The sequence below is a fragment of the Rhododendron vialii genome, chromosome 6a (genome assembly GCF_030253575.1).
Source record: "Rhododendron vialii isolate Sample 1 chromosome 6a, ASM3025357v1".
Lineage (NCBI taxonomy): Eukaryota > Viridiplantae > Streptophyta > Magnoliopsida > Ericales > Ericaceae > Rhododendron > Rhododendron vialii.
In genome coordinates, this window is record NC_080562.1 from 14,024,301 (window position 1) to 14,049,985 (window position 25,685).

General features: G+C 37.0%; 1 protein-coding gene across 1 annotated transcript; it reads right to left on the reverse strand.

The window, feature by feature from the left end:
* Window positions 1–6,679: 6,679 nt before the first annotated feature.
* On the reverse strand, window positions 6,680–9,622 carry LOC131329328 (heavy metal-associated isoprenylated plant protein 24). Its single transcript, XM_058362418.1, has 2 exons — window positions 8,734–9,622; window positions 6,680–7,101 (listed from the first exon to the last, which is right to left on the reverse strand). Exons 1-2 carry the CDS (start codon window positions 8,888–8,890, stop codon window positions 6,806–6,808), a joined length of 453 nt encoding a protein of 150 aa, XP_058218401.1. The 5' UTR covers window positions 8,891–9,622; the 3' UTR covers window positions 6,680–6,805.
* Between the last annotated feature and the right edge of the window lie 16,063 nt (window positions 9,623–25,685).

A 25,685-nucleotide genomic window follows, 5' to 3' on the forward strand; every position in this document is an offset into this window, starting at 1 on the left:
GGTTCCGAGGACTTCCGTGGGACCTAGGCCTTATGACACACCTTCATCAAGTCTCGTTGGTCAAGAAATCAAGCATCGAATGGTTGTTGGGGCACCACAAGGCCTGAAGTGCCAAGATGCACCTATTCTGCAAAAAATAGAGAAAGGTACCGGTACCTCAAAAACATGGTACCGGTACCATGTTGCTGAAACTGAAGACAGTTGAGTTGGTACCGGTACAAATGCCCTTCGAACCAGCTTTTTGTGCTGAATGTTTCAACCTTCCATTTATGGAAAGTTTCTACGTTAGGCTTATTTTTAGAATATTTTGGGGGCCTTTTAGTCCATTGTTTGGCTTATTGTTTAGCCTTATAAATAGCTTTTAATGCCATTTATGGCCATTATATAATCTTTCCAACTTTAAGTCTTTTGAATTCCTAGAGCTCCTTTGGTAAGTTTCAAGCTTTTCTCACTTGTTTTCTTCAAGAACACTAGCAAGTAATTAAGTTACGTTTATTTCTCAAGTATTAAAGTTGTTCGTATGGTTTGGATCTTCTATAAAATCTAGTTTATTTTCGTTTTCATCGATGAATCATGTTTTCTTTGTTTAACTCTTTTTCTAGTCTTTTTGCCATGAGTGAGTAGTTAATAGGTTTGGTCATGGGGTGAGGTTCACTCTATGACTTAGTGGTTTAAATGGTTTCTCTTAACTTTAGCTTACTTTCAAGATTTTGAATGAATTAAACCCATGATGTCTAGTTTTGATCATGGGGTTGGTGGCTTCTTTGATCAATGAAGTTTATTGCCTTGTGCTACGAGCTTAATAATCCTACGCGTGCGAACAATCCTTTTTCGTCTCTCACTTGCGTTAAATGAGTTCAATTTGAATTAGGGCTTTGAATTAAGTTATAAGTAGTCTTCAGCTTTTAATTCTTCTAGTGGAATCCAGACGATTTCGGTCCACTCTTGAGTTAGATGAAGAAACCATTTGACGGCTAAGTCGTGGGTAAATCAATCCCTTTGACTCAACCATCTCTAATCTAGTTTAAATTCAAGTTTAAATATCGTCATTCAAATCAAATACCAAAGTTGGTCGCTTGAACGCCACAACTCTCTACGCAACATCTAATTCAAATTCGCTTAAGAAGATTTCTCTGTGGGAACAATTCTGGTCTTACCGGTTTTTATGCTTTCAACGACCTAGCCCTACGCTTGAGGTGTGAACCTTTCTAAGAGGTTAGATTGCGACGAAGCAACGCTGCTGCCGCCATTACCACTACCACCACCACAATTAACAGTGTTAATTCCTATCAAAATTAATAGTATTAATTCCTCTCTAAATTAACGGTGCTAATTTTTACATAAATTTACAACACAATTAACACTGTTAATTAATAGTTGACCTATATAACCTACTATATCACCACTCCACCCCCACCACCATCGCCGCCGCCACCATAGCCATGATTAACAGTGTTAAATTCTGTCTAAATTTATAATTAATAGTGTTAAATTTTATCCAAATTTACAATTAATAGTGTTAATCACTGCCACAATTAACAGTGTTAAATTCTGTTTAAATTTATAATAATTCTATTTAAATTTATAATTAACAGTGTTAAATTTTGTCCAAATTTATAATTAACATTGTTAATTAACACTGTTAGCTGAAAAGATGGAGACGGAGAAGGCGGTCGCCATCGAGTGGCCGATGGTCACGCACAGGTGAAAGGACGGCGTCGCACCGCCTCCGGACGGAGTGATCCTGGTCGAAGAGAAGGCGGCAGTGGAAGGATGGGCTGGGAGATTTGAAACCCTAAAATGATGAGATGGGGCATTCATTTGTGAACCATGGCAAGAACAGCGATTGAAGTTTCAAACGAAGGTGGCGGAGGCATCAATGTCCATGGACGCGGCTATCGGTGGAACTAAGAGCGGCGGAGGAGTGGCCGGTGGCCTGGTTGAGATCGGTGAAGGAGTAGCTAGTGGTGGCGGGGCTGACTGGAGGAGAGAGAGAGAGAGAGAGGGGCTGCATTCATTTGAAACCCTAAATGATGGGTTGTGTTCATATGTTGTTATTTAAAGTGGGGTAAAGAAGTAAAACCACACCCACAGGACTTAGTTAGCATTGCACTTTTACCTCATAGGACTTGGTGAGCTACGGAATCCAATATTAGGATCAGCCCAGAATTAACTCTTAAATTTTAACCTACTCATATTTGGACAAGGCCTTCTAGATGTTGAGGGCCTAATAAACAAGCCTTGAATTAATACAAAGAACACTAATAATTCTTATAGTTGCTTCTGTACCCACGTCGACATGCAGCAGTGGCTATGGAGAAGCATATAATAGGCGGCCTCGAATTAGTTTTTCCTAACCCCACCTCTTTCTCTTCCTTCCAAATTTTTTAATGTGTTGTTATTTTTCCTAAGGAGCTAGAAATTAAGGGAAATTTTTAGTAGCTATGATATGATATTAGTTTTCACATTTTCCAATATATATATACATACATATATATATACATACATATATATATACATATATATATATATATATATATATATATATATATATATATATATATAAGTTTTTCACAGGCATATATGTGTTGCCCATTTCAACTAGTTCATACAGTATCATTCTGAGGTGTATTATATATAACTATATGTAGGGATCCAATTTTAAGGTTAACTTTAGGCCCCAAAAATGTTAGGATCGGCCCTGAAGTTACTGTTCAACGAATGCTATAAACTAAACTGTTTCAAATCAAGATGAGGAGATCTCAAAGCCACTTTTTGTACACTACACTCTTGAGGCTTTGGTCTTACAAATGCTCCAACGGCTTTCATGAACTTGATCAATCGTGTGTTCCATGAATATCTAGATGGGTTAATTTTTGGTTTTATTTGTTGATGATATTTTGATATATTCTCCTTCAAGGGATGAACACGAGGAGCACTTGAGGACTGCCCTTCAACTCTTGTTGGAGTACCAACTCTACGCCAAATATGAGAAGTGTGAGTTTTGGCTTTCGGATGTAAAATTCCTTAGGCGTTTAGTATCCGGAGATGGACTTTCGGTAGATTTTTTAAAAATTGAGACAGTCACAAATTTGGAGACCAAAGAATGCATGTGTTTGAAATTTGTAGTTTTTCGGGTTTGACCAGCTACTACCGTCAATTTGTGTGAAGTCTCATGTTTAGCAGCTCCTGTGAGTCGCCTTACAAAAGGAGTTAAATTTATATGCAACAAAGCTTGTGACCTTGCATTTCAGTAATTGAAGAGGAGATTGACTTCGGCGCATGTAATTGATACCAGAGAGGGGCATGAGTTACACCGTTTATTCTGATGCTTCACGCGGGATGGTTTGGGATGTGTTTTGATGCAAGGAGACAAGGTTGTAGCCTATGGTTCTCGTTGATTAAAGACCCACAAACATAATTATCCAACTCACGACTTGAAGGTTGCGGCGGTGATATTTGCCTTGAAATTTCAAGTTGGAGTTATTATTTGTACAGTGAGAATTTGAAGTGTTCTCAGATCATAATTAGAGCCTTAAATACCTTTTTCCTCAACAGGATTTGAATTTTCGGCAAGGATGATGGATGAAGTATATGGAGGACTACGATTTTGACTTGCACTATACCACCTTGGGAAGGTAAATTATATGGCGTGCAGATGCACTTAGTAGGAATCTCTTAATAGTTTGGCTAGCGTAGCTATTCGAGAATGGAAAATACCTAAAGATGGTGAGTTTAATTTCCAAGTTAACGAGACTGAAGGGCAAGCCGCCTTGTTTAACATGTTGTACGACCTATGATTCTCACTAGAGTGATTGAGGCTCAAATAATTAATAATTGTATATTTTATGGTAGTGAATAGGGCTGTAAACGAACCGAATCGAGCCGAACCCTGTTAAGTTCGGCTCGAGTTTGTTAAGGTATGAGTTCGGCTCGTTAAAATTTTTCAAGGCTCGGGTTTGGCTGGGTTGGGTTCGTTAAGATACTAGTCTGGCTCGAGTTCGGCTCGGGTTCGATTCGAACTTGAACATCTTGGCTCGAGTTTGGCTCGTTAAACTCAAATGAATCGAGCCGAGCCAAATCTAAGCTCGAATTGAGCTCGTCAAGACTCAGGTTCGATTCGGCTCAACTCATTAAACTCAAGCGAACCCAAACTCTCTCATTGATCGCATAGAATTTGGGAGAAAAATAAGTATTGAATTATATATACAACCTTAAAAAATTTTACATTTACAAATAGACCCCTATTGAATTATTAATTAAATTTAAGTATAGGTTCACGAATCTAACCGAGCCGAATACTGTTCGGCTCATTTACGAAACGAGCCTAGAAGTGAGGTTCAAGTTCAATTCGTTTAGTAGACGAATCGAACTCGAACGAGCTCTTACCAAACCGAGCCTCGAACAGTTCGCGAATGGCTCAATTCATTTGCAGTCCTAGCAGTGAAGTAGACTGGTGGGTTCTTCATGCCATTCAAACAAATGAGTAGATAGGTGGGTTCTTCACCTAGATCGGAGTTTGAAATTTTTAGGCAGAGTGTTGTTCCTAAGTCATGTCGTGACGATGTACTTTTTCAGTTTTATCATTCTCGTTTTGCCGCACACCTAGGAGGCACAAAAATGTATCATGATTTATTTGCCAATATTGGCACTGGAAGGGCATAGGATGTAACACTATTTATGTCTAGGTGCTTGACTTGCCAACAGGTTAAGGCAAATAAATGCATGATGAAATTTTATGTCCTGAATTCTGATCGACATGTGATAGGCGCGTAAATGTTCACATTAGCGCCCCCTAATTTATTTTTATTAAGTCCATTTATATTGTTACTTGGAGATTAATAATGTGATTTTTGTCTTGTATGTGTTTGGAAGCTTACATCATAAAAACCTATTAAATTAATGAACATGGCCAAAGTTGAGAGGATTGAATCATGAATTGGGCCTTGGGATTTACTGTTACTGTCCATCAACGTCTATGTTCTCTTAGAATTGAAATTGGTTTACAAAATACACATGTGTTGGTGGGTCTAATAGGAAAAAGGCAATTACATATTTTCATTAATGGACCAGCAATTAAATCTTTGGGTTGGCACATGGAAGACGAGGGCCCAGGATTGGCAAGGTTGGTCTCTCTCCTCTCATGGATTTTCGGCAACTATATAGAAAACAAAAAGGGTTTGGCCCGTTCAGGTTGCAATTGGTGTGCTTGTTTGGGCTTGGGGTGTTTTGGGGTTTGTTCAAACATTAGGTGTTTTTGGGCTTGTCCCATTAGGTGTCTGTTGGTTTCTTGCTAACAGCGTCATAGTCTTAAAAATTCAAGAGGCGGAAAAGTAGGTTAAGACCTCGCGAGAAAAAATTGCTCAATGCATTTCTTTTCCTACTGTATTATACTGATTTCATCTTAAATCCTTGTGATGAATGAAATTATTTTTGCCGATAAAAAAACAAAAAGGGTTCTTTTGTTTTAGGGGAACTGATTCCCACGCAGAAATCGACAGAAAATAAGGAACGGGGCTGCGAGGCTTTTGAATATTATTTACTTTTCTTCCGAGTTTTTCCTTCAAGTTTTGAAACTTTGTTCAATTACTTGCACTCCGGTAATTCATTTTAAATTATGTTTTTAATAAAAGTTATTCGCTGATATTTGATTAGTTTATATTTCTTGTTTGTTTTTCATCTCGCGAAATAGAAGCATGTTTCAATCTAGGGTTTCTTTTGTTTATTGCTTAATGATGAGTGAGTAGACGCCGAGGTAGGGTCGCGGGGCGATTAACACACCGTGGCCGGTTCGGATATATTCTGCTCCTATTTCGAAATAAAAAATGTAAAAAATAATAATTTTAGATTGGTAAAATACTTCCCGTAGAAGAACCTGGGCATTGTTGGACCCCATGTGAATGGGGAAATGGGGGTCCAAAATTGATTATCCGCTGCGCATGGGTAAATGGCGACTATAAGGATTCGCATCTTGCGTGGTATCTTTTTCAGTTTAAAATCAAACATTTTAAAGAACACCGATTAAAGCAGAGGAGTCCGGGCCAGTTGCGAGTAATATGAACTTTACAACCGTACTTTTCTTTTAATTATTTGAAAAGTACAATCAATTTCTAGATTTTAGTTAATCTCAATCAATTGTCAATTGGTGGCTACCTAAGAGCCAGTTTAATCAGTAACAATTCGATTTTTTAGTCAGTACACATTACTATTTCTGTGGATTCAACTCCGGACTTACCGAATATTGTGCTACATCGGTTTCCGCCCTATGCTTGGGGCAATCCGTTAATTTAGGATTAAGAAATCGTCAAGCAACATGATTTCTATTACTCTTCATGTTCTCGTTGAGATTTAAAAAGTGAACGATTTTGATCATTATTTCTTTTTGGATCTAGAAAGAACCCACAAATTGCCACAACTTAACATGAGAGTTCACTCCCCAATCAGGAAGTGCAAACAAGCGTACTACTTTGCATGCAGGATGAGTTTTAGTGAAATATATATTCTGCTTACAAATTAAATTTGAGACCAAACTATATGGCAATTGACTTCTAATATTACCTAGCTAGCAATATAGTAGTATTAGAATTGACAATATACAGATAATGAAGCAAGACCGTGGACGACACTACTAGCCGTCTCACAAACAAACTCTTGTCCGTAAACACAACTAATTAGGCATGCAAAAAACCCTTTTAGAGGAAGATCAAATAAAAACCTGATCAACGTACCCATGCATAATCTCCCACTAAGTGTAGATAAATTAATAATTGTACAAGTGTGTGTGTGTGTGTAGAGATATAGATATCTACATGATAGAGCAAGCATTGGGATTTTCATCACTAAACATGGTGGTGTATTGTTCTTCAACTGTGCTGAGAGTAGCAATGGCAGTTTCCTCGGTGGCTCGGACATAGCCAGGGGGTGCCTTCTTATCATAAACTTGAGCAGCATAAGGATGAGCTATCAGATTGTATGGAACATAAGGCCATGGCTCTGCCTTTTTCCCAGTTGATTGGGCCTTCTTTAACACCTTCTTGGGATCAACAAATCCGGTCACGGTTGCCTTCTGCTGCTTCAAGTCCACATCTACTGATTTCACCCCTGCTCGATCGATCCAAACGACAATCAAAACCCACATTCATGTTCCTTAATTCCGGTAAATCTACAAATGTATTATATTTATATATACTTACACACACTTAAACAGACTAACAACTCGTGCCCTCGCGAAGTCATGATACGTGTGTGCAATCTTGATCATTTTTTAGGGGGTTTGATAGATTTGATTTGTTCTACTTACCCTCGTAGTTATTGAAGAGGGAAGGCATGAAAGTGATAGAAACAATTTCTTATTGGGTAATTTCGGAAACTTTAAGTGTGAGCCACCTCAAGATCTTGCATGTCGACACCAAAAGGAGACTTCGTTCCCTTTTTAATAATAAAATAGAACATATAGATGAATAGATGATCGTGATGGATTACAAAAACAAGGGAGAGAAAATGGAATAATGGCATAAATACCAGTAAGTTCTAAAATTAGAAATTTCAACAAAAAAGGGGTAAAAACTATAATTTTTTATTTTTTTAATTTCTCCCGTCAAGACGAACCAATTATCCATAAAAATTTAACGCAAAACTTATAAATTCAAAAAATAAAATGAATAAGGACAAATCATATGAGGGTTTTTTTTTTTTTTTAATAACTCAGGAAGATGTTTGAGCCAGCTTATATATGCACCTGACCTAATTCCCGACAAATTATGTATTTTTTTGTAATTGGCAATTTTTTTTATTAGAAACTCGATAAAGGGTAGTCCACTAGGAGTTATTAAAATCATAACAAATGCCCTCGTAGACTTGCCCAACAAGAATCGATAGCATCTAGAAAGTAACCTATGAGAGTTTCTTTTAGGCTTTTAGCATATTTCTTATAAAAGAGTAATATATAAAATTAAAAAAGCTGAAGGAAAAAAAAAAAAAACTATCCTTACGAAGCTTTTCAAAAAGATTTTCCCAACTTTTGAAAATATTTCTTGTTCCACAAGAGAAGCTTCGAGAAAGAAAGAAAAAAAAACCTAAAGTTTCAGAAGAGAAAACCTCGTGACTAAGAAAAAACTCGAAAAACCAAGAAATTAGTTGTCTTTTTTTTAAATGACAAGTAAATTTCATTATCATAAAAATAAATAATGAAATCGGAACAATAGAAAAAAAAAAAACATTAAGAGAGTTTCAAAAAGAATAAAACTCTCCTAGTGCTCCTACTATACTTGATAGGTTACAAGGGTGGAGGATTTTGCTGTAGGGTACGTGAAGTTGATGGGAGAGAGAGAAAGAACTCAGAGAAGAAATTAATAGTAGTAAGATAGCATCAGTAAATATTTTTTGCAAATTGAAAAATTAAAGTCTCATATATACTGTAACTCTAAAATACTAAACATCCAATAGAGGGCCGTGATCACACGGTGAGTTTCCTCCAGTAAAATTAAGATACTCCTCCATATTTTGCTTTTGACGACTCCCGGCCACCAGCCTCATGTATCTCCGCAACTGTGTGCAGGTCTTGAATAGATATGATAGTTAAATAAAAAATCACAATCAGAACGATATACGTGTGTTATGCAGCTTAATTATGCTCATAGCCAAACAGTACTCCAAGATGAAGCAATATTTAATTAATATATAGCTAGAGAGAGAGAGAGAGAGAGAGAGAGAGAGAACGGCATGCATGTATACCTTTGAGAGAAGATAGTGCATTCTTGACTTTAAGTTGACAGCCCTCACAGTCCATCCTGACTTTGACAGATACGGTTTGCATTTGCTTCTTTTTCTTCCCTTTCTTGGAACTACTCAATAAATCAGAGAAGTACTCCAAAGTCCCAGCCACTCCCATTTTTCTGTCTCTCTGTCTCTTTCTTAGTACTATCTGAGATTGGCCTAGCTAGCTTAAACAAGGGTAAATTGTACAGTACTACCGACGATATCAGGAAATTTTATTGACTAGACAATATATATGATGCTTTTGTTTCTGCTGGCTTTGTGGTACTGAAAATCTGATGAGTATAAGATCGATCGAGAGGCTGATGATCGAATGGCAATTAGAGAAGAGAAGGGTATAGTACTTATTATGGTCTTAAATGCACTTATTATGCACATGCACGAATATATATATATATATATATATATATATATATATATATATATATATATATACACACACACACACATACACACACCTATGGAATGTATTATAGTATAGAGAGAGAGAGAGAGAGAGAGAGAGAGAGAGAAACCAAATGGTTGAGGTCCTATATGGAGTATAAGATTTTCAGATTATGCAACGGATAATAAGGCGGGGGGTTTTTTTAGAAACGTACTACACACGAAGAAACTTCTCTCTATGACTTTTTTCTTTGGTCGGCTAACTTCTCTATGACTTGTGGTAATCTTGTGGATACCTTACTTGTTTTGATAGACGAAGAGAATACTACTACAGTAGTTGTCAAAGGAGAAGAAAATGGATCTCGCGCGAGCTAGCTAGGCTAGCTGTACGTGTTCGATCTCTAGTAGCTCTAATATATACTGTATCTCTTTCAAGCTCGACGTGTTCTTCTTGTGCTTAACTTCTCTAGCTCTACCGAAACCTTCTTATATATATAGAAATTTTTAGATAAGTACCTTAAAATGAGGACCTTATATGCGGACCTCCTCATTTCTCGCCTTTCCCAATCCGATTTCGATGATCCGAGCCGCTAAATATATTCAGAACGTGATTTTAAGAGTGCTCGCAAGAAATCGACAAAAAAAATGACCAGGAAGGACTTGATTTGAGCAGTTTTTATTTGAATCATTCGATAAAAAACAAACAAAAACTGCTCGGATGAATGCCTTCCCGATCTTTTTTTTTTGTTATTCCTCGCGGGTCCCCTTAAAATCACGTTCTGAACACATTGAGCGACTGTAGTCCGGCTCTTATGAGGACCACCTCATTTTAATAAAATGCGTACCTCCCTTTCCCGATTGAATTTCGATGATCCGAACCGCTCAATGTGTTCAGAACGTGATTTTAAGAATACTCGCAAGAAATCAGCAAAAAAATTATCGGAAAGGGCTTCATCCAAGCAGTTTTTGTTTGTTTTTTATCGAGCGGTTCAAACAAAAACTGCTCGGATGAAGCCCTTTCTGTTCATTTTTTTTTTTGCCGATTTCTCGCGGGTAACCTTAAAATTACGTTCTGAACACATTGAGCGGCTCGAATTATCGAAATTTGATCGGAAAATGGGAGAAATGAGGAGGTCCAAAACAACACCTAAAAAAACACCCCAAATCTCAATCTCATAGTTTCCGATCAAATTTTTATGATCCAAACCATTTAATGTGTGCAGAATGTGATTTTAAAGGTGCCCGCGAGAAATTAGCAAAAAAAATGACCGGGAAAGACTTGATTTAAGCAGTTTTTATTTGAACCGTTCAATAAAAAACTGTTTGAAACTGTTCGGATCAAGCTCTTTCCGATCATTTTTTTTGCTGATTTCTCGCGAGTACCCTTAAAATCACATTGAGCGGCTCGGATCATCAAAATTTAATCGGAAACTATAAGGTGTTTTTTTAGGTGTTTTTTTGGATGTTTCCGGAACCGTCCCGTATATATATATATACACACACACTGTAGATAGAATAGAAGCATTGCATGTACTAGTATTAATTTGTGCAAAATTAAAGGTGATGATGACTTTTCTTTAATTTTCAGTGATTCTATATTACCGTATAACTTATGTATGCTGAACAAAATTGGGCCACTTACAACGAACCTGGCCAGCTCTTGAGAATGTAAAGGTGAAATTCCCGATTTCTCTCCCTAATTACTAATTATATGGAGAGCAATAAGTGAATAGGACATTACAAGAAAAAAACACTAAGGGCAACATCCTCACATTTGCATTTATTGCTGAAATTATGTTATGGTATGTTTGATACTAAAACATTTTTTCAAAATATATAATGTCATGGTAAGTATCGTACCTCATGACTAGTGTACTATGTTTGGTTATCATCGTATGTGTCACGTTACTCATTTTAAGACCACCAAACAATATAATTAATGTCATGTACCAAAGTACGGTGTTACATGCAAACAAGGAAATAACCTCAATGATCGAATAACCATTGATTGATATATGTGAGATATCAATTGATTAGAAACTTAATTTTTGATAAGTATTAAATGTACAAAGAGTTAACATTGAATTTAAACCATGACATAAATGTTTTCTTCTTGGTTCGACGATCAAGAGTATTCGGGCCAGTTTACACTCACCTAGACTAATCATCTCTCTGGTCCGGTCGGATCAAAGCCAGCCATCCATGCCGGGGACCAGAAATTTAAAAAAAAAAAATCTTTCTGACCTCAAAAATTGACCTCAGATCAATTGTGTAGAGAGCAAACCAACAACTTACTGGACTAATCTTGGGGCTACGATGACATAAACAACTTACCGGACTAATCTTGGAGCTACGATGACATAAATGTTTGTAGGCTAACTATGCCACTGAATCAGATCGAATGATTGCCTAAATACAATCGAGAAGTGTAACACCTTAACATTGCTTCCGATAAAATAAAATTTAAAAATGATTTTAAAAAAAAAAAAGCACCTTACCGTTGTCCCTATTTGGGAGGAATGTGAGTAGTATATACCTGTCGCTTTTTGGGTTAAACGTGTATAGTGGTCTTCCAAAACCCCAAGCTTTAATTTGTTAGTTAGTTTTTACTTAGTGGAGTATTTTTTGGGAGAGAAAGAAGAACGTACTACTTTAATTCAAAAGCTTGGTGTACACGAAAGGTGCGAAAAGTAAGGAGTTTATTCAAGTTTCGAGACCGGTTGCATAACTTTTGAATGCAATAAAGATATCGCATAGAAACTACTCCAGTAAAAGACAAACTAAAAAAAAAAAAAACGAAAAAGAAAAAAACACACCTAGCTAGTGCGTAATTGATGGCATGCATGGCAACATCACGTGCCACGTTTTGTGCGATCCAGCTGACATGTGGTCAGATAAGGATTCAATGGTCGATTCGAGGGCCATGTGGCAATCCGAATTAAAGATGGAGAGCTGGTAGTAGTAGTAGTAGTAGTAGTAGTCTTCTTTTGGTGTACGTTGTGCTGCCCCCATGGAAAGGGACTTCGTTTACTTTAACAGTGGGGTGGGGGTTTTTGTTCCTTTGTGAACGTGTTTGGACGGTGGGACTGTAGGCAAAAAAAACTTTAGGAGAAAAGAAAATTGAAAAACAAAGACCAACGACTGGTTGGGCTGCTGGGACAGGTGGCAGATGTACATGAAAATTTGAATTTGAAAGCATTATCTTTTTTTTGTGATCAGGGGGAAAAAAAAGAGCAGGTATCTTTTCCTTTTGAATCTAAAAATGTGGTTGAATTCTCCCAATTCCCTTGACACTACAGTGAAAGGGGGTAGGAACTAGGAAAGAGTGGTCCCTTATACTCCTCTCCACCACAAATTTGTATAGAATTGATATTTGATACACTAAGTCTCGAGTCCCACATGATTTATGCAGTGAAAAAGAGCATTGGGTTCCACTTACCCGTGCCGCAGGACCATAAAATAACTTTTCATAGGAATGGACTCAATTCCCATGCAATTTGATAACTATCCGGTCCCTTCCATTTACTATAATTTTTTTGGTTCCATATGCGGACTCAGAAAAACAAATTGGAATCGTTTATTTCTTAGAACTTGTTCAACAAATATATCTATGATAGAAATTAGCTAGTTTGATCAAACATCATTTGATATATGAACATATTGCATTTGTGCGAGGAAAAAAAAGAAAGAAATATATGTTTCGTAACTCCAACTAATTTTTGGTGTGGATATTCTTATCAACGATTTTTGGCATGAAGGGTGTAGGAAAAGAGTCTTAAGCCATTTATATCATGATTATACATTATGATGGATACTAGGTACCCACGGAATATTTAATGAGCCATGTGTCAATCGGAATATGAATCTATCTAATCGTTACCAAATTTAATACCCCTTCCGTCTCATTTTGTTTGTCCATTATTTCTTGTGTCTTTTTTATTTCAACTACTTATATTTTTCAATATGAATCTTTAATAATATGCATGCAATATAGATCTTATTTGATAGATTTTAATTTTATAATACAAATTAGTTCAAATAATAAAAAAATATTATTAATTGAAAGATATATACAATAGACATAAAGAGAAAAAAAAAGTATTGCAAAAACAAAATGGGACGGAGAATAAAAAAAGAATAAAGCAAGAAATTGATTGGTAAGATTGAATAGCAATCATAGCAATCACCCAAAAATGGACATTGATTTGATCCAGTTGATCTAAGAGCAATTTCAAGCAATTTTTTTTAAAAAAAATACCAATGATTGTGTACTCAATTATCCTTCCGGCATTTGAAGGAACTACTTAATAAATTTGATATTGGACAACCCATGGCATAACGTCCCTCCGGTTTCTCAATTATTCTTTAGATTTTTTTTTATAACTCAAGTGTCCCGATAAATTTACGCACGTGCGCCTCGATTAATAATGAGGGACCAATCCTATCATCCGCTTGTAATGTAAAGGTATAAAGGTGTCGCTATTTTCATGATATGATACAATTGTGTCACTATTTTTGTTAGATTATATCGTAATCATATAAAATCGTAATCATGTCCAGATATCTATTTTATAAATCAGAGCGGTTTTTGTCTACACATACAAACAAGAGCACAAGTCCAGCTGTCGGATCGAATTTTCAATAAGTTATGGCCATTCGATCAAGAAAATAGATCCTAATATAAACCTCTTAATCTTATGACTGGTAAATTCTTTCAATTGATTGTTTTTAGGTTGTTTCTTTAAAAGACTTGATTATATTTTTGAATTTAAATTAACTGAATAATTGATTTTATTCTAAAGTTGATTTTCTTGCATTCAGTTCATTATTTATTTTCTGGGGAAAAAAAATCATTATTTGTTTTTAAGTTGTTTCCTTTTAGATTAATTTTCCTACGGTAAAAAAGGAAACAATTCTTTTTGGATTCATATATGAAAAGGAAACAATCTTTTTTTCTTTAATAATTACTAAAAATAACATACATGTTTCTTTTATTTGGAGAAAGAGAGATTCATAATCTATGCAAAAAAGCGAATAGAATGCTAAACTTAGGTTTTCCTTTTATAAGCATACACACAATTCTTTTAATTCATCAACCTCTCCAAGAAGAGGAGAAATAAGTTTTTCTTCGTGCCTTTATTAATGAAGAAAGAGAGAAATTCATAATCTATGCTAAGCGCGAATAGACGAGATCCATGATTAATGTAACTAATTTTCGTCACCATTTTACTTTAGAGAATTCTTACTCATTTAATTATTATTTTTGTATATTTTCGTGTTGACGTTCATGTCCTTAATTCTGCTCTTTGTGAAGAAGTAAGGTTCATGAGTGATGAAGACAGTTAAAGACAAACTTTTTGGACTATGATCCTTTTGCAGTATAAGACCTCCTATGGGGAGCACTATTTTTAGCTACATTTGTGTATGAATTTGACTCTATTATTTGGTAACTTTTATGTCATGTTTGAACTTGGATCTTATGAATGCAACATGGTAGGGTTTGCATTTGTGGCTTGAATTAAGGTAATTTGGATAATCATTGATAGTGTCGTACACAAGGGTTAAATGTTATTCTTCTTAATTATTATAAAATTCAAAATAAGCTGACGAGGGATCAAAGAACAAAAACTTTTTGTGATAAAACACTTTTTGTGTTCAAAACACGTTGATTCGTGCCTTTAGGCACGGGCAATCCCTAGTCTATATTATAAAATAGAGTGGTTTTCCACCAAAATATCTACACATACAAACATAGATGCATCTACAGCCGTTCGATCGTACGTAGTGGTAAGGTTATAGCCGTTGGATCAATGGAATGAAGATTTCCTAATGTATTAACCTACATAGCTCTCTCTCTCTCTCTCTCTCTCTCTCTCTCTCTCTCTCTCTCTCTCTCTCTCTCTCTCTCTCTCTCTCTCTCTCTCTCTCTCCCCCCCCATAAATTACTCTCATTAAGGCATTATTCAAATGAAAACCAATAGATTATGATATTTATCAATGGATATGGTTTTTTTGGAAACGGTATCAATGGATATGTTGCATTATTGTTTATCGCATAGTTGAATTTTTTGAACACGGGTTGGTATAATGCACCCAAGTTAAATGAAAGCAAAAGCTTGGTATATTGCGTGTGATGATTGTTTGAGCCGTATATTACACGCGAGTTAAGTATTTATTTTTGTGTGTTGATTGTTCAAGCCGTGTCTTCAGGCACGGGCATACGCTAGTGATATTATATGATGTGATTTCCTTGATCCCCTTGATTTCAGTTTGATTGTAATTGATTTTGATTGTATTGTAATTAGGATGATTTTCCTTCCATAGTTAGATGATCTCCCCTGTAAAAATATAGGTTTCATTGTATACTTTCATTATTGAATTCAATACAATATCTATCCATTCCTCAATACTTTCACATGGTATCAGAGCTAAGGCTTAATACTTTGCCTTTCCATCACCATCTTCCGCCTTGCCCTTACCGTCTCACCATTTTGCAGCCATCGATTTTTTTGAAGATTGATAAGCACCCAATAATGCATATTCTTGGTGCTTAAGTCCTTTAGTATGCTGTGTTTGTACATATATGTTGTCGTTTTTATTCGATATTGCACGTAAGGTAGGTTTTTGTGTGTTTCAGGTAATTCGTATAAATAAGGCGCGTTTAAACGCCAAGGAATGCTCCGAATGCTTCCGAGTACCCGAAGACCCTGTCGGCCCCTTAAAAATCTGTCTAAGTATGGAAAAATGACTTTCTGAAAAAGTATCGATTTTCAAGATAAAAAATGACGGTAATTGATCTTTTAATTTTTCTAAGAGTAACTACAAAATTGCAAGGTTTTATTTGAAGAGTAAGGTCATGTTTTGATCCATTTTGTACTAAAAGTGAGGGGTTGACATTTTAATTTAATTGAAATCTTGAAATTATGGTAATGCCATTGTTTTCAAATGGGGGGTACTTTCTTATTTTCATTAAATAAATTAAAGAAAAGAAAAGGTAAAAGAAAGATTTAAAATGTAGTCTTTACTTAAGTTTAGAGAATGAAAATAAGATGCTGAGGAGCTGTGAAGTTGCTGAGAACTGTTTGCTGAAGCTGAGCCAACTTGAAATCTACAGTTTTGCAGAATGTTATCGATAACATCCTCAATGGTATCGATACCATTTGTCCCTTTTTGATCCAGAAGTTGTCCAGACCCAAGGGTAGCGATACCTCTCCCATTTGTTATCGATACCAGTCTTCTCCGGGGGAATATTTGAGTGATGTTATCGATACCCTTTTGATAGGTATCGATAACATTGGTCTCCTACAGATATTTTTACTGCTTTTTGGACTTTCCATTTATGGAATACTTGCTACTTTTAGCAAGTTCAGGGATATTTTGTGGAGAGAAAATGCTGAGTTGTATAAATACTCTTCTCTCTCTCTCTCTCTTGAAAAGTAGTAGGTAGTTAGTTTAGGTTAGTCTTTCTCCATTAATGTCTTCCAAGTTTTCTTAGTTAAATCTTTCAAGAACACTTGTAAGTCTTTCTCGTTTGTTAATTTTCCGTTTATTAAAGTTGTTTGAACGGATTAGATTCTTACTAATATCAAGTTTATTTTCGTTTTTATCGATTAATCATGTTTTTATTTCCTAGTATAATTTCTAGCCTTTTCAATATGTGTGAGTAGTTTCTTGGCTAAGTCTTGGGCTACTCTTTCCTAAAGACTTATGGTGTTATTTGGTTCTCGAACCCTCGGGCATAAAATCATGATTTTCGGAATTTCATTAACCTAGCCATTTTGGTCTAAGCGAGGGGTGTTAACTCCTTGATATGAAGTTTAGTCAAGCGGTCTTGGCAAGCAGCATACCGAGGGCTCGTGGCCTCCTACGTGTTAGATACATTAGCAAAAAATAGGTTGGTTTAGTTCCGTTTAATCACATCTTTTGGTAAACGTAGTCATTAAAGTTAAATTCTTCGGGCGTGAGCACGCGGTCGTGACTCTTGCCTGAGTTATAATCGAGAACCGGTAACGGCTGAAGTCAAGGGTTAAACGATCCCTAGACTTGCCTCTTTTAAGTTAATTAAGCATTTTCCTAGTCTTTTGCCTTGGCAATTTTCACCGTTTCAAAGCATCACCAAGTTGGCCGTCTTGAACAGTGCATTCTACCATTCTAACCTACAATCCGTTTAAGCTATCTTGTGAATTCCCTGTGGTACGATCCCGGTCTTACCGGTTTATTATGCTACCGACGATCTAGCCCTACACTTGGGGTGTTTCAACCTTATTGGAAGGCGAGGTTCGGAGGCTAAGCAGAGACCACGGTAATTTCCAATCATCACAGCCAACTCCACCAATTACCATCAGTTTCTAATTTTCCCATCTACTGCCTAAACCCATCTCAGTTTCCGCTAAAATCAAAACCATCTTCAGTTTCCAATAGTCACGTTGGGTTCATCTCGATCTATTCCAACCAATTGAACCCATTTCAAGTCCAAATCCACCAATTCCAAATTCAAGTCAACCTCATCTGATCATTATCATTCCACCCGACCCAACCAGATTAAAACCCAGCTAGCTTCAATATTATCGGTCGGCAACAAAATCATACACACGTGACCCACCCACACAAGGACACCACAACTCCAATTTCGTTCTGTTTCGGCTTCAATTTCAAATCGACCCAGCACCATTTTTTTTAACCGGTTCACGCCGCCTCCTTTTTCCGGTTATACTCCGGTATTTTGCATGTGATCTCTGGTGTGTTGATTCAATTCGTGCTCTCTGATTATGGAGCAGTCTGTCATGGCGTCATACTTTCGGATCATCTTGGAAGGTCTCAAACAATACCCTCCGTCAACTCGGTTTTACCAAAAGAGAACTGCAATATGTTTTTGCGGACATTCTCTCAAAATGTGGTATTTTATCCGAGTCTGGTAAGAATTCTACTACCTTGTCTGCTGCCACAGGTACATCCTCATGGTTCTTTGATTCAGCTTGTTGTAACCATATGACATCTGATTCTACCATTTTTTCCTCCAAGTCACATGCCTCTCACACTCCAGCCATCCAAACAGCTAATGGTTCTCACATGCATGCCAGTCATGTCGATCATATCTCTACTTCCACCATATCTTTAGCAGATACATATTTGATCCCTAAACTTACATTGAATTTAATCTTTGTTGGTCAATTGTGTAAACTTGGGCTTAACGTTATATTTTCTGCTACTGGCTGTCATGTGCAGGATCCTCGGGCAGGTAAAAGTCTTGGGATATGCCGTAAGGTCGGATGTCTGTATCGACTCATCAATCTTCATATTCCATCTCAGTTCTCATCTGTAATACCCCGACTTTTAAAAATACAAATAAGATGATAAAAAGGGTAAAAATAAAATAGTAAGGAGTTAACATTTAGCGAATTATTTACAGCTAGGATTTAGGATATATATATATATATATATGACTTGAAACTTATTAAAATTTTCATTTCCTATGTATGTTTTTAGATATTGTCCCCAATGGCGCATCGCGTTGTCAAATTTGAGGCATGAGTCGATCACGAGACGTAACATTGTGAGGTTTAAGAAGAAGAATCCGGAGAAAGAATATTCTAAGTATCCCTAGATTTTATCCTAAGCATCAAAAGAATATTCTCGGCATCAAACCCTAGATTTTATTATTGTAAGAATATTCTCGGCATCAAACCCTTAGATTTTTATTATTCTAGGAATATGCTTGGGCATAATTCTAGATATCCTAGATATTCCAAGGATATTCTTGGCACGAAAGAATATTCCCAAGATTATTCTAGTTACGATAAGATCAAGAAAAGAACATGCTTGGTTTATATCCTAACCCAATTAGTATAACTAGCTAACCCCTCCTCCATATCAACACACACCTCACACAACACGCACACAGCACACACCACCACTAGCAAATAAATAGAAGGAAAAAGAGAGGGAAAGAAACAAAAAAAAAAAAAGAGAAAGAAAGAGGAAGGGAATTTCCAGGAGGGCTAGTACGATTCAATAGATCTTATCATTAATTTTGGAATCAAAGAGGTGAGTTATGAATTATCCCTGTTACATGAATTTTTCGTAAAATTCATATTTTTGGCTTACAAAAGTATGGTTATTTAACATTTGAATTCTTTTATAGTAAATATACCATGGAATTATGATGATTTGAACAGTATATGAAAAAGCATTACCCATACATCCGAACGATGTCCTTGAATCTAGGAGACGTTAAAGATACTAATGGGAACGGCGTAATAAGGGCGGAATGGAAAGGGGCACAGCCGGGTGTCCGTTTGAATTGATCAATTCATTGTATACGCGTTGGGGGTCGATCCCTCAGTACCGGTAGAAATCGTTGGATGGTATATTGTATTATGTCATAAGCGGTTTTGATTTTGGTTACAGTTTAAGCCAAGAAAATCTGAAGTTATGATTTTGGTTACAGTTCAAATCATGAAAAACTGAATTATGTTTCCTGCTTTTATTCGGTAAAAAGAATTTTAGAAATTCCCTGGTAGATCATGTAACTCTGATAATTTATAATCTCAAACAAGCAGTAGTTTATGTTTGTTGAAATCTTTCTTTTCAGGTAATCAGGATTAGAGAGACGGGCCGAGTATTAATATTATTATATTAGTAACATGGTTATGTAATGAATAAGAGAAGAGTGTCTATGTTGATATAAGTATAATGAATAAATCACTCTAAGTGATTGTTGATTGTTAGAGAAGGTTTCCGCAAATGTTAATTTTGTTTCTTCTATCTTTTAAAAAAAAAAAAAAAAGAACAATCAATAGAGGCCTTTGGTGAGACGGACTCACTGGCCGGTCACGATATTCAAATCCGCTAGATTTGAGTCCGCTAGATTTGAGTCGTGACACCATCTCTTAATTCTGCACCTCCAGTGAGTCAATCACAATGTTCGTTTACGTCTAATTCTTCTAATTCTCTTGGTATGTGGCATTCTAGATTGGGTCTTGCATCCTTTGGTCGATTACATACCCTAGTTTCAAGTGGACATTTAGGATCTGTTAAAGATGAATATGTAGATTGTCTTTCTTGTCAACTTGCTAAACAACCAGCATTGTCGTTACCTTGGAGTGACTCTTTCTCCTCTGCTCTTTTTGATTTAGTTCATTCTGATATCTGGGGACCTTCACCGAACACCACTATGGGCGGATCTAAATATTTTTTTATTTTCGTAGATGATTATTCTCGTTTTACATGATTATATCTCATGAAAAATAAAATCTGAATTACAACAGATTTATTATGATTTTTCTAAAATGGTCCAAACTCAATTTTCTCGTCCAATCAAAGTTTTTCATGCTAATAATTAATGCCATGGAATATAAAGAAACAGAATTTTTAAAATTTCTTCGCCAAAATGGAACCTTGACACATAGGTCTTGTCCTGGCACTTCTCAACAAAATGGTTGCGCTGAGCGTAAGCATAGACACATTTTAGATATTGTCCGTGCACTTCTTATAGATGCCTCTTGTCCTGAGCGACTTTGGGGGGAAGCTGCTCTCACCGCTATCTATACCATTAATCGTGTCTCATCCCCTACCATTGGGAATCAGTTTCCTTATGAACGATTATATGGTATATTGCCAAACTATAGTCTTCTCAAAGTTTTTGGATGTGCTTGTTTTGTTCTCTTACAACCTCATGAGCGTACAAAGTTGGAACCACGCACTCGTCTCTGTTGCTTCTTAGGATATTCGATTGAGCATAAAGGATATAAATGTTAGGATCCCTATTCCCAACGTCTTCGCATTTCTCGGCATGTCATATTTTGAGAACACAAAATGTTTTCTTCTATGTCCAAGTTTCACTTACCAGCTGTGTTTGCTTCTCCTTTCTTCACTGACCCTTCTACAGATATATTCCTTGATGACGTTGATACAGGTTCTTCTGAGCTTCCTTATACGACCTATCCCGAGGCGCCGCTTCTGTCCGTTGATCCTACTCCTTCTGACTTCTCTCTTCCTAAGCCTGAGCACCTTACATCACCCAGCTCTCCTCCTATTGAGCTTCCTACTCCACCTCTATCTGATGATCCTCCTATTGAGCTTTCTACACCACCTCTATCTGATGCTTCACCACTTTGTCGTCCTACTCGGGCAAGGGAAGTACCTATTCATTTTCGTGATTATCATTGTTTTTCTACTATCCTTTCTCAGCATGAACCTCACTCCTACCATGAGGCAAGTTCTAACCCTCTTTGGCAGCAAGCAATGGCAGAAGAATTACAGTCTTTAGATAAAACACACACTTGGGATATCGTTGACCTTCCTCCTGGCAAGACTCCGATTCTAGGTGGGTTTTCAAGATAAAGACTCGATCCGATGGCTCTATAGAGCGTTACAAAGCTCGTCTAGTTGCAAAGAGTTTTGCTCAAGAGTATGGTATTGACTATGAGGAAACTTTTGCGCTAGTTGCTCATCTCACTTCTGTTCGGAGTTTACATGTGGTTACTACAGTACGCAAGTGGAGTCTAAATCAAATGGATGTCAAGAATGCCTTTCTCAATGGTGATCTTACCGAAGAAATTTATATGCGGCCTCCACCTTGGTATAATCATCCTCCAAACAAAGTGTGTAAACTTAATCGTGCTCTTTATGGTCTCAAGCAAGCTCCACATGCCTGGTTTGCCAAATTCAGCACCACTATTCAGAATTTTAGATTCTCTTCTAGCCAATATGATTCGGCACTTTTTATCTGGAAGTCTACACGTGGTATCATTTTTCTTCTTCTCTATGTTGATGACATGATTATTACTGGCGATGATAATGTTGGTATTTCTGATCTTAAAGCCTTTCTCAACAAGCAATTTCAGATGAAGGATCTAGGTACTGTGAGCTACTTCTTAGGTCTTGAGATCTCATCTACATCCGATGGCTACTATCTCACTCAGGCTAAGTATGCTTCTGATCTTCTTAGTCATGCTAGTATCACAGACAACAAGACTGCATCCACCCCACTTGAGCTGACCACTCGACTCACTCCTTTGGATGGTTCACCACTTCCTGATGCCACTCGTTATCGCCAATTGGTTGGCAGTTTTGTGTATCTTACTGTCACCCGACCTAACATTGCCTACACATAGTTAGCCAGTTCATGTGTGCTCCTCGATCGACTCATTTTGATGCTGTCCTTCGTATTCTTAGCTATGTCAAAGGCACCCTATTCCATGGCCTCTACTATTCAGCACATTCTTCTTTTGAGTTATGTGCATATTCTAATGCTGATTGGGTTGGTGATCCTACTGATCGTCGATCTACCACAAGCTACTGCTTCTTTCTTGGCGACTCTCTCATTTCTTGGCAAACTAAGAAGCAATCTCTTGTGCGGATCAAAAAAAAATCTCTTGTTTCTCGCTCAAGTACTGAGGCAGAGTATTGTGCTATTGCTGACACTACTCAGGAGTTGATATGGCTTCGATGGCTCCTCACTGATATGAGTGTTATTCATTCCACTGCCACTACACTATGTTGTGATAATCAGAGTGCTGTTCAAATTGCTCGCAATGATGTGTTTCATGATCACACCAAACATATTGAGATTGATTGTCACTTCATCCGACAACATATTGTTCAAGGTAGCGTTCGTCTTCTCTCAGTTTCCTCAACTGACCAAACTGCAGACATCTTCACGAAGGCTCATCCTCCAAGACGTTTTCTTGATTTAGTGTCCAAACTCAAGCTAGCATCTGCACTACCACCTTGAGTTTGAGGGGGGATGTTATATAGTAATCATATAAAATCGTAATCGTGTCTCGCTATGATATTATATGATGTGATTTCCTTGATCCCCTTGATTTCAGTTTGATTGTAATTGATTCCGATTGTATTGTAATTAGGATGATTTTCCTTCCATAGTTAGGTGCTCTCCCCTGTATAAATATAGGTCTCATTGTATACTTTCATTATCGAATTCAATACAATATCTATCCAATATTCCTCGATACTTTCACAATTTTAATGATAAAAGTTTCTTATATATTGCCACAGAGTTTATCTATCTTCACTTATTTATTCTCTCTCATCTTATGCCCTCATCAATTTGAAACCACTGGTATCATTTTTAATAGTATGATTTTTTTTTTCTGATCAAATAAAAAAATTGGAAACCACTCGTATTGTCACAGTTGTTTTTTGTTATAGGAAATAAAATTGTATTAGAAATCCGACAAATGGTACATCGAGAAGAGATCAATAACCGACCGATGAGGTATAGGAGAGGCCTATAAGAAAAAAAGAAAAGAAGAAGAAAAAATGGGCTTCTTCCAAGCCGCCCCGTTTTGTCTCCGTGTTCCCGTCCAATCCCATCCTATGTCAACCCCTACCCATGTTTACAGCCCCGTTTACCCAAAATACCCCTCTCCCTTTCTACTGAGCCGAACATGGCCGTCCCTCTCCAAGAAAAAATATCGGACGAATCCTCCACTCTCTCTCTCCCTCCGGTAACTTCCACTCCTGACGACGTCGTACTCCGCCTTTGCCTCCTCTAGCTCCACCTTCTCTTCTCAATCTGGCGCCACCTCCTTCTTAACCAAAACCCTCCTCTTCAAATCTGCGACCTCCCTTCCCCGCTTCAGGTTCGTTCGGTGATGATGGCCGACTCCTACTTCAACAAGATTCAGATTCACAGAGATGACGCCGTCAGTCGAGTAGATCTACATGTAGTACTCAAAGCCCTCGCCCTAGAGCTTCACGAAGCCCGCCTCAACGTCGATGTCGCCGCCGCGGCTGCTTTCCATCGCATGTGGATTTAATTACATATAGAGACAAAAAAAAAAAAATGGTAGATCCGTTAACATCTTTGTTTTTTTCCGGGACAAATTTTTCTCTTGAACCATAGTGTTTTGAGTGCATCTGGTTGATGATGTGTTTTGCATATTGGGAAATTCGTTTTTCCGTTCCATCTTTTGATACTGTTGTTTGATTTTTTTTGTTGTAGAATCCGTTTGATTTTGTTGGTGTGAATTATGCAAATGAGTGTGAATTTTGGGGTGACTAGAGCAAATGGGGTGTGAATTTTGGCTGTGCCATTTCTGTAAATGTGTGTGAATTCTAAAAAATGGTGTAAATTCTACAAATGGATGATGATGTACTATGGCTGAATTCACACCGCAAAAATTCACACCAACAATTCACCTAGAATTCACACCAATGTTCATCCCAAGGATTCGCACTTCTAAGAATTCACACCCATAATTTACACCTCCAAAATTCACACCAAGAATTCACATTTCAAATTTTTTTTTGCAAAAGAGCAATATAATATTTCTTTAAGAGGATAAAATAGTAAAAATATCTTTAAAAAGGAGCTGAATGGAATAACTCTAAAAAAAAGGGGTTTGCATGAAACTCTAAGAAAAAACGTGACCGGTCAGGAATTTTTCGGAAAAAATTACATTCAATGAAAATTGAACAAGGCCACGATCATGACAGCCCAAAAACTACAAGATCATTCCAGTTGAAACACTCTAGGGGTAGCAACTTGAAATTAAGCATCCAATTCTATGATAATCATGAGCAAGAGTTCAATTGATCCTTAAAACTCAGCATAGGTCCATCAGTTGAAGTGGAGAAACAGGGCAAAACATGAGCACCAGTATTCCAGCAGTTTGCAGGCAAAAGAAATATGCAGGCATGCAGCATAGGTACTCCGTATGTAACAGGGTAAAATACGTCCCCTGAACCTCCCAGCCCTCCAAACAGTGGTGGCTCCAGGAATTCTTCTAAGGGTGTTCAGAAATTGCACTATACTATCACGAGAAACCACAACTATATATATAAACAAAAAGTCATACATAACATCTAAAATGCAACCCAAAAATAGCAAAGTATATAAACTATATATATAAACCGTTGCATGATATCCTCTTTATCAACGGTATCAAATACATCACTCTCTATATAAGTAATTAAGCAACCATTCATCCATTGATCTCTCATTCGATTGTGCAGATTGCTGTTAAGGGTGGGTGTTCAATAACATTTGGGTTGGGTGTTCAAACAATTGGATTGGATGTTCATTGACAATTACATTGGGTGTTCAAAGTAAGGCTAATCCAAAAAAATTACATGTATTCTAAGCAAAAAAAAATAAAAATTGGGTGGTCAGTTGACCATGGTTTCATGTGAATGGAGCCGCCACTGCCTCCAAAAGATTAGGAGTTAAAAAGAGATATCATTGAGGATTCTATATCTACCACACAGGAGTTGAATAAGCCTCATATCTTCATCCTTGACAGCAGTTGGAAAATAATGGCAGCAGAGCCTCAAGACAATAAAAGGTAGGCAAGCAAAGACTCTTAGCCCTCCAAAATTTGGAATTGAAAGAGCATTAGGCACAAGACAATAGTTGATCCTTGACAACAGCAGCAATATATTGACAGCAGATCCTCAAAACAATACAAGGCAGGCAAAACAAATCATCAAAGTTGTTATTGTTGTTTTATTATGAAGTGTAAGAGTATATAGCAACCAGGTGGCATGGTGGTACTTAGGCT

Coding starts and splice junctions, on each gene's coding strand:
- LOC131329328 (XM_058362418.1), bottom strand. CDS start 8,890: ATGGGAGTGGCTGGGACTTTGGAGTACTTCTCTGATTTATTGAGTAGT. Junction 7,102..8,733: donor TGCACTATCTTCTCTCAAAG/GTATACATGCAT, acceptor TCGATCGAGCAG/GGGTGAAATCAGTAGATGTG.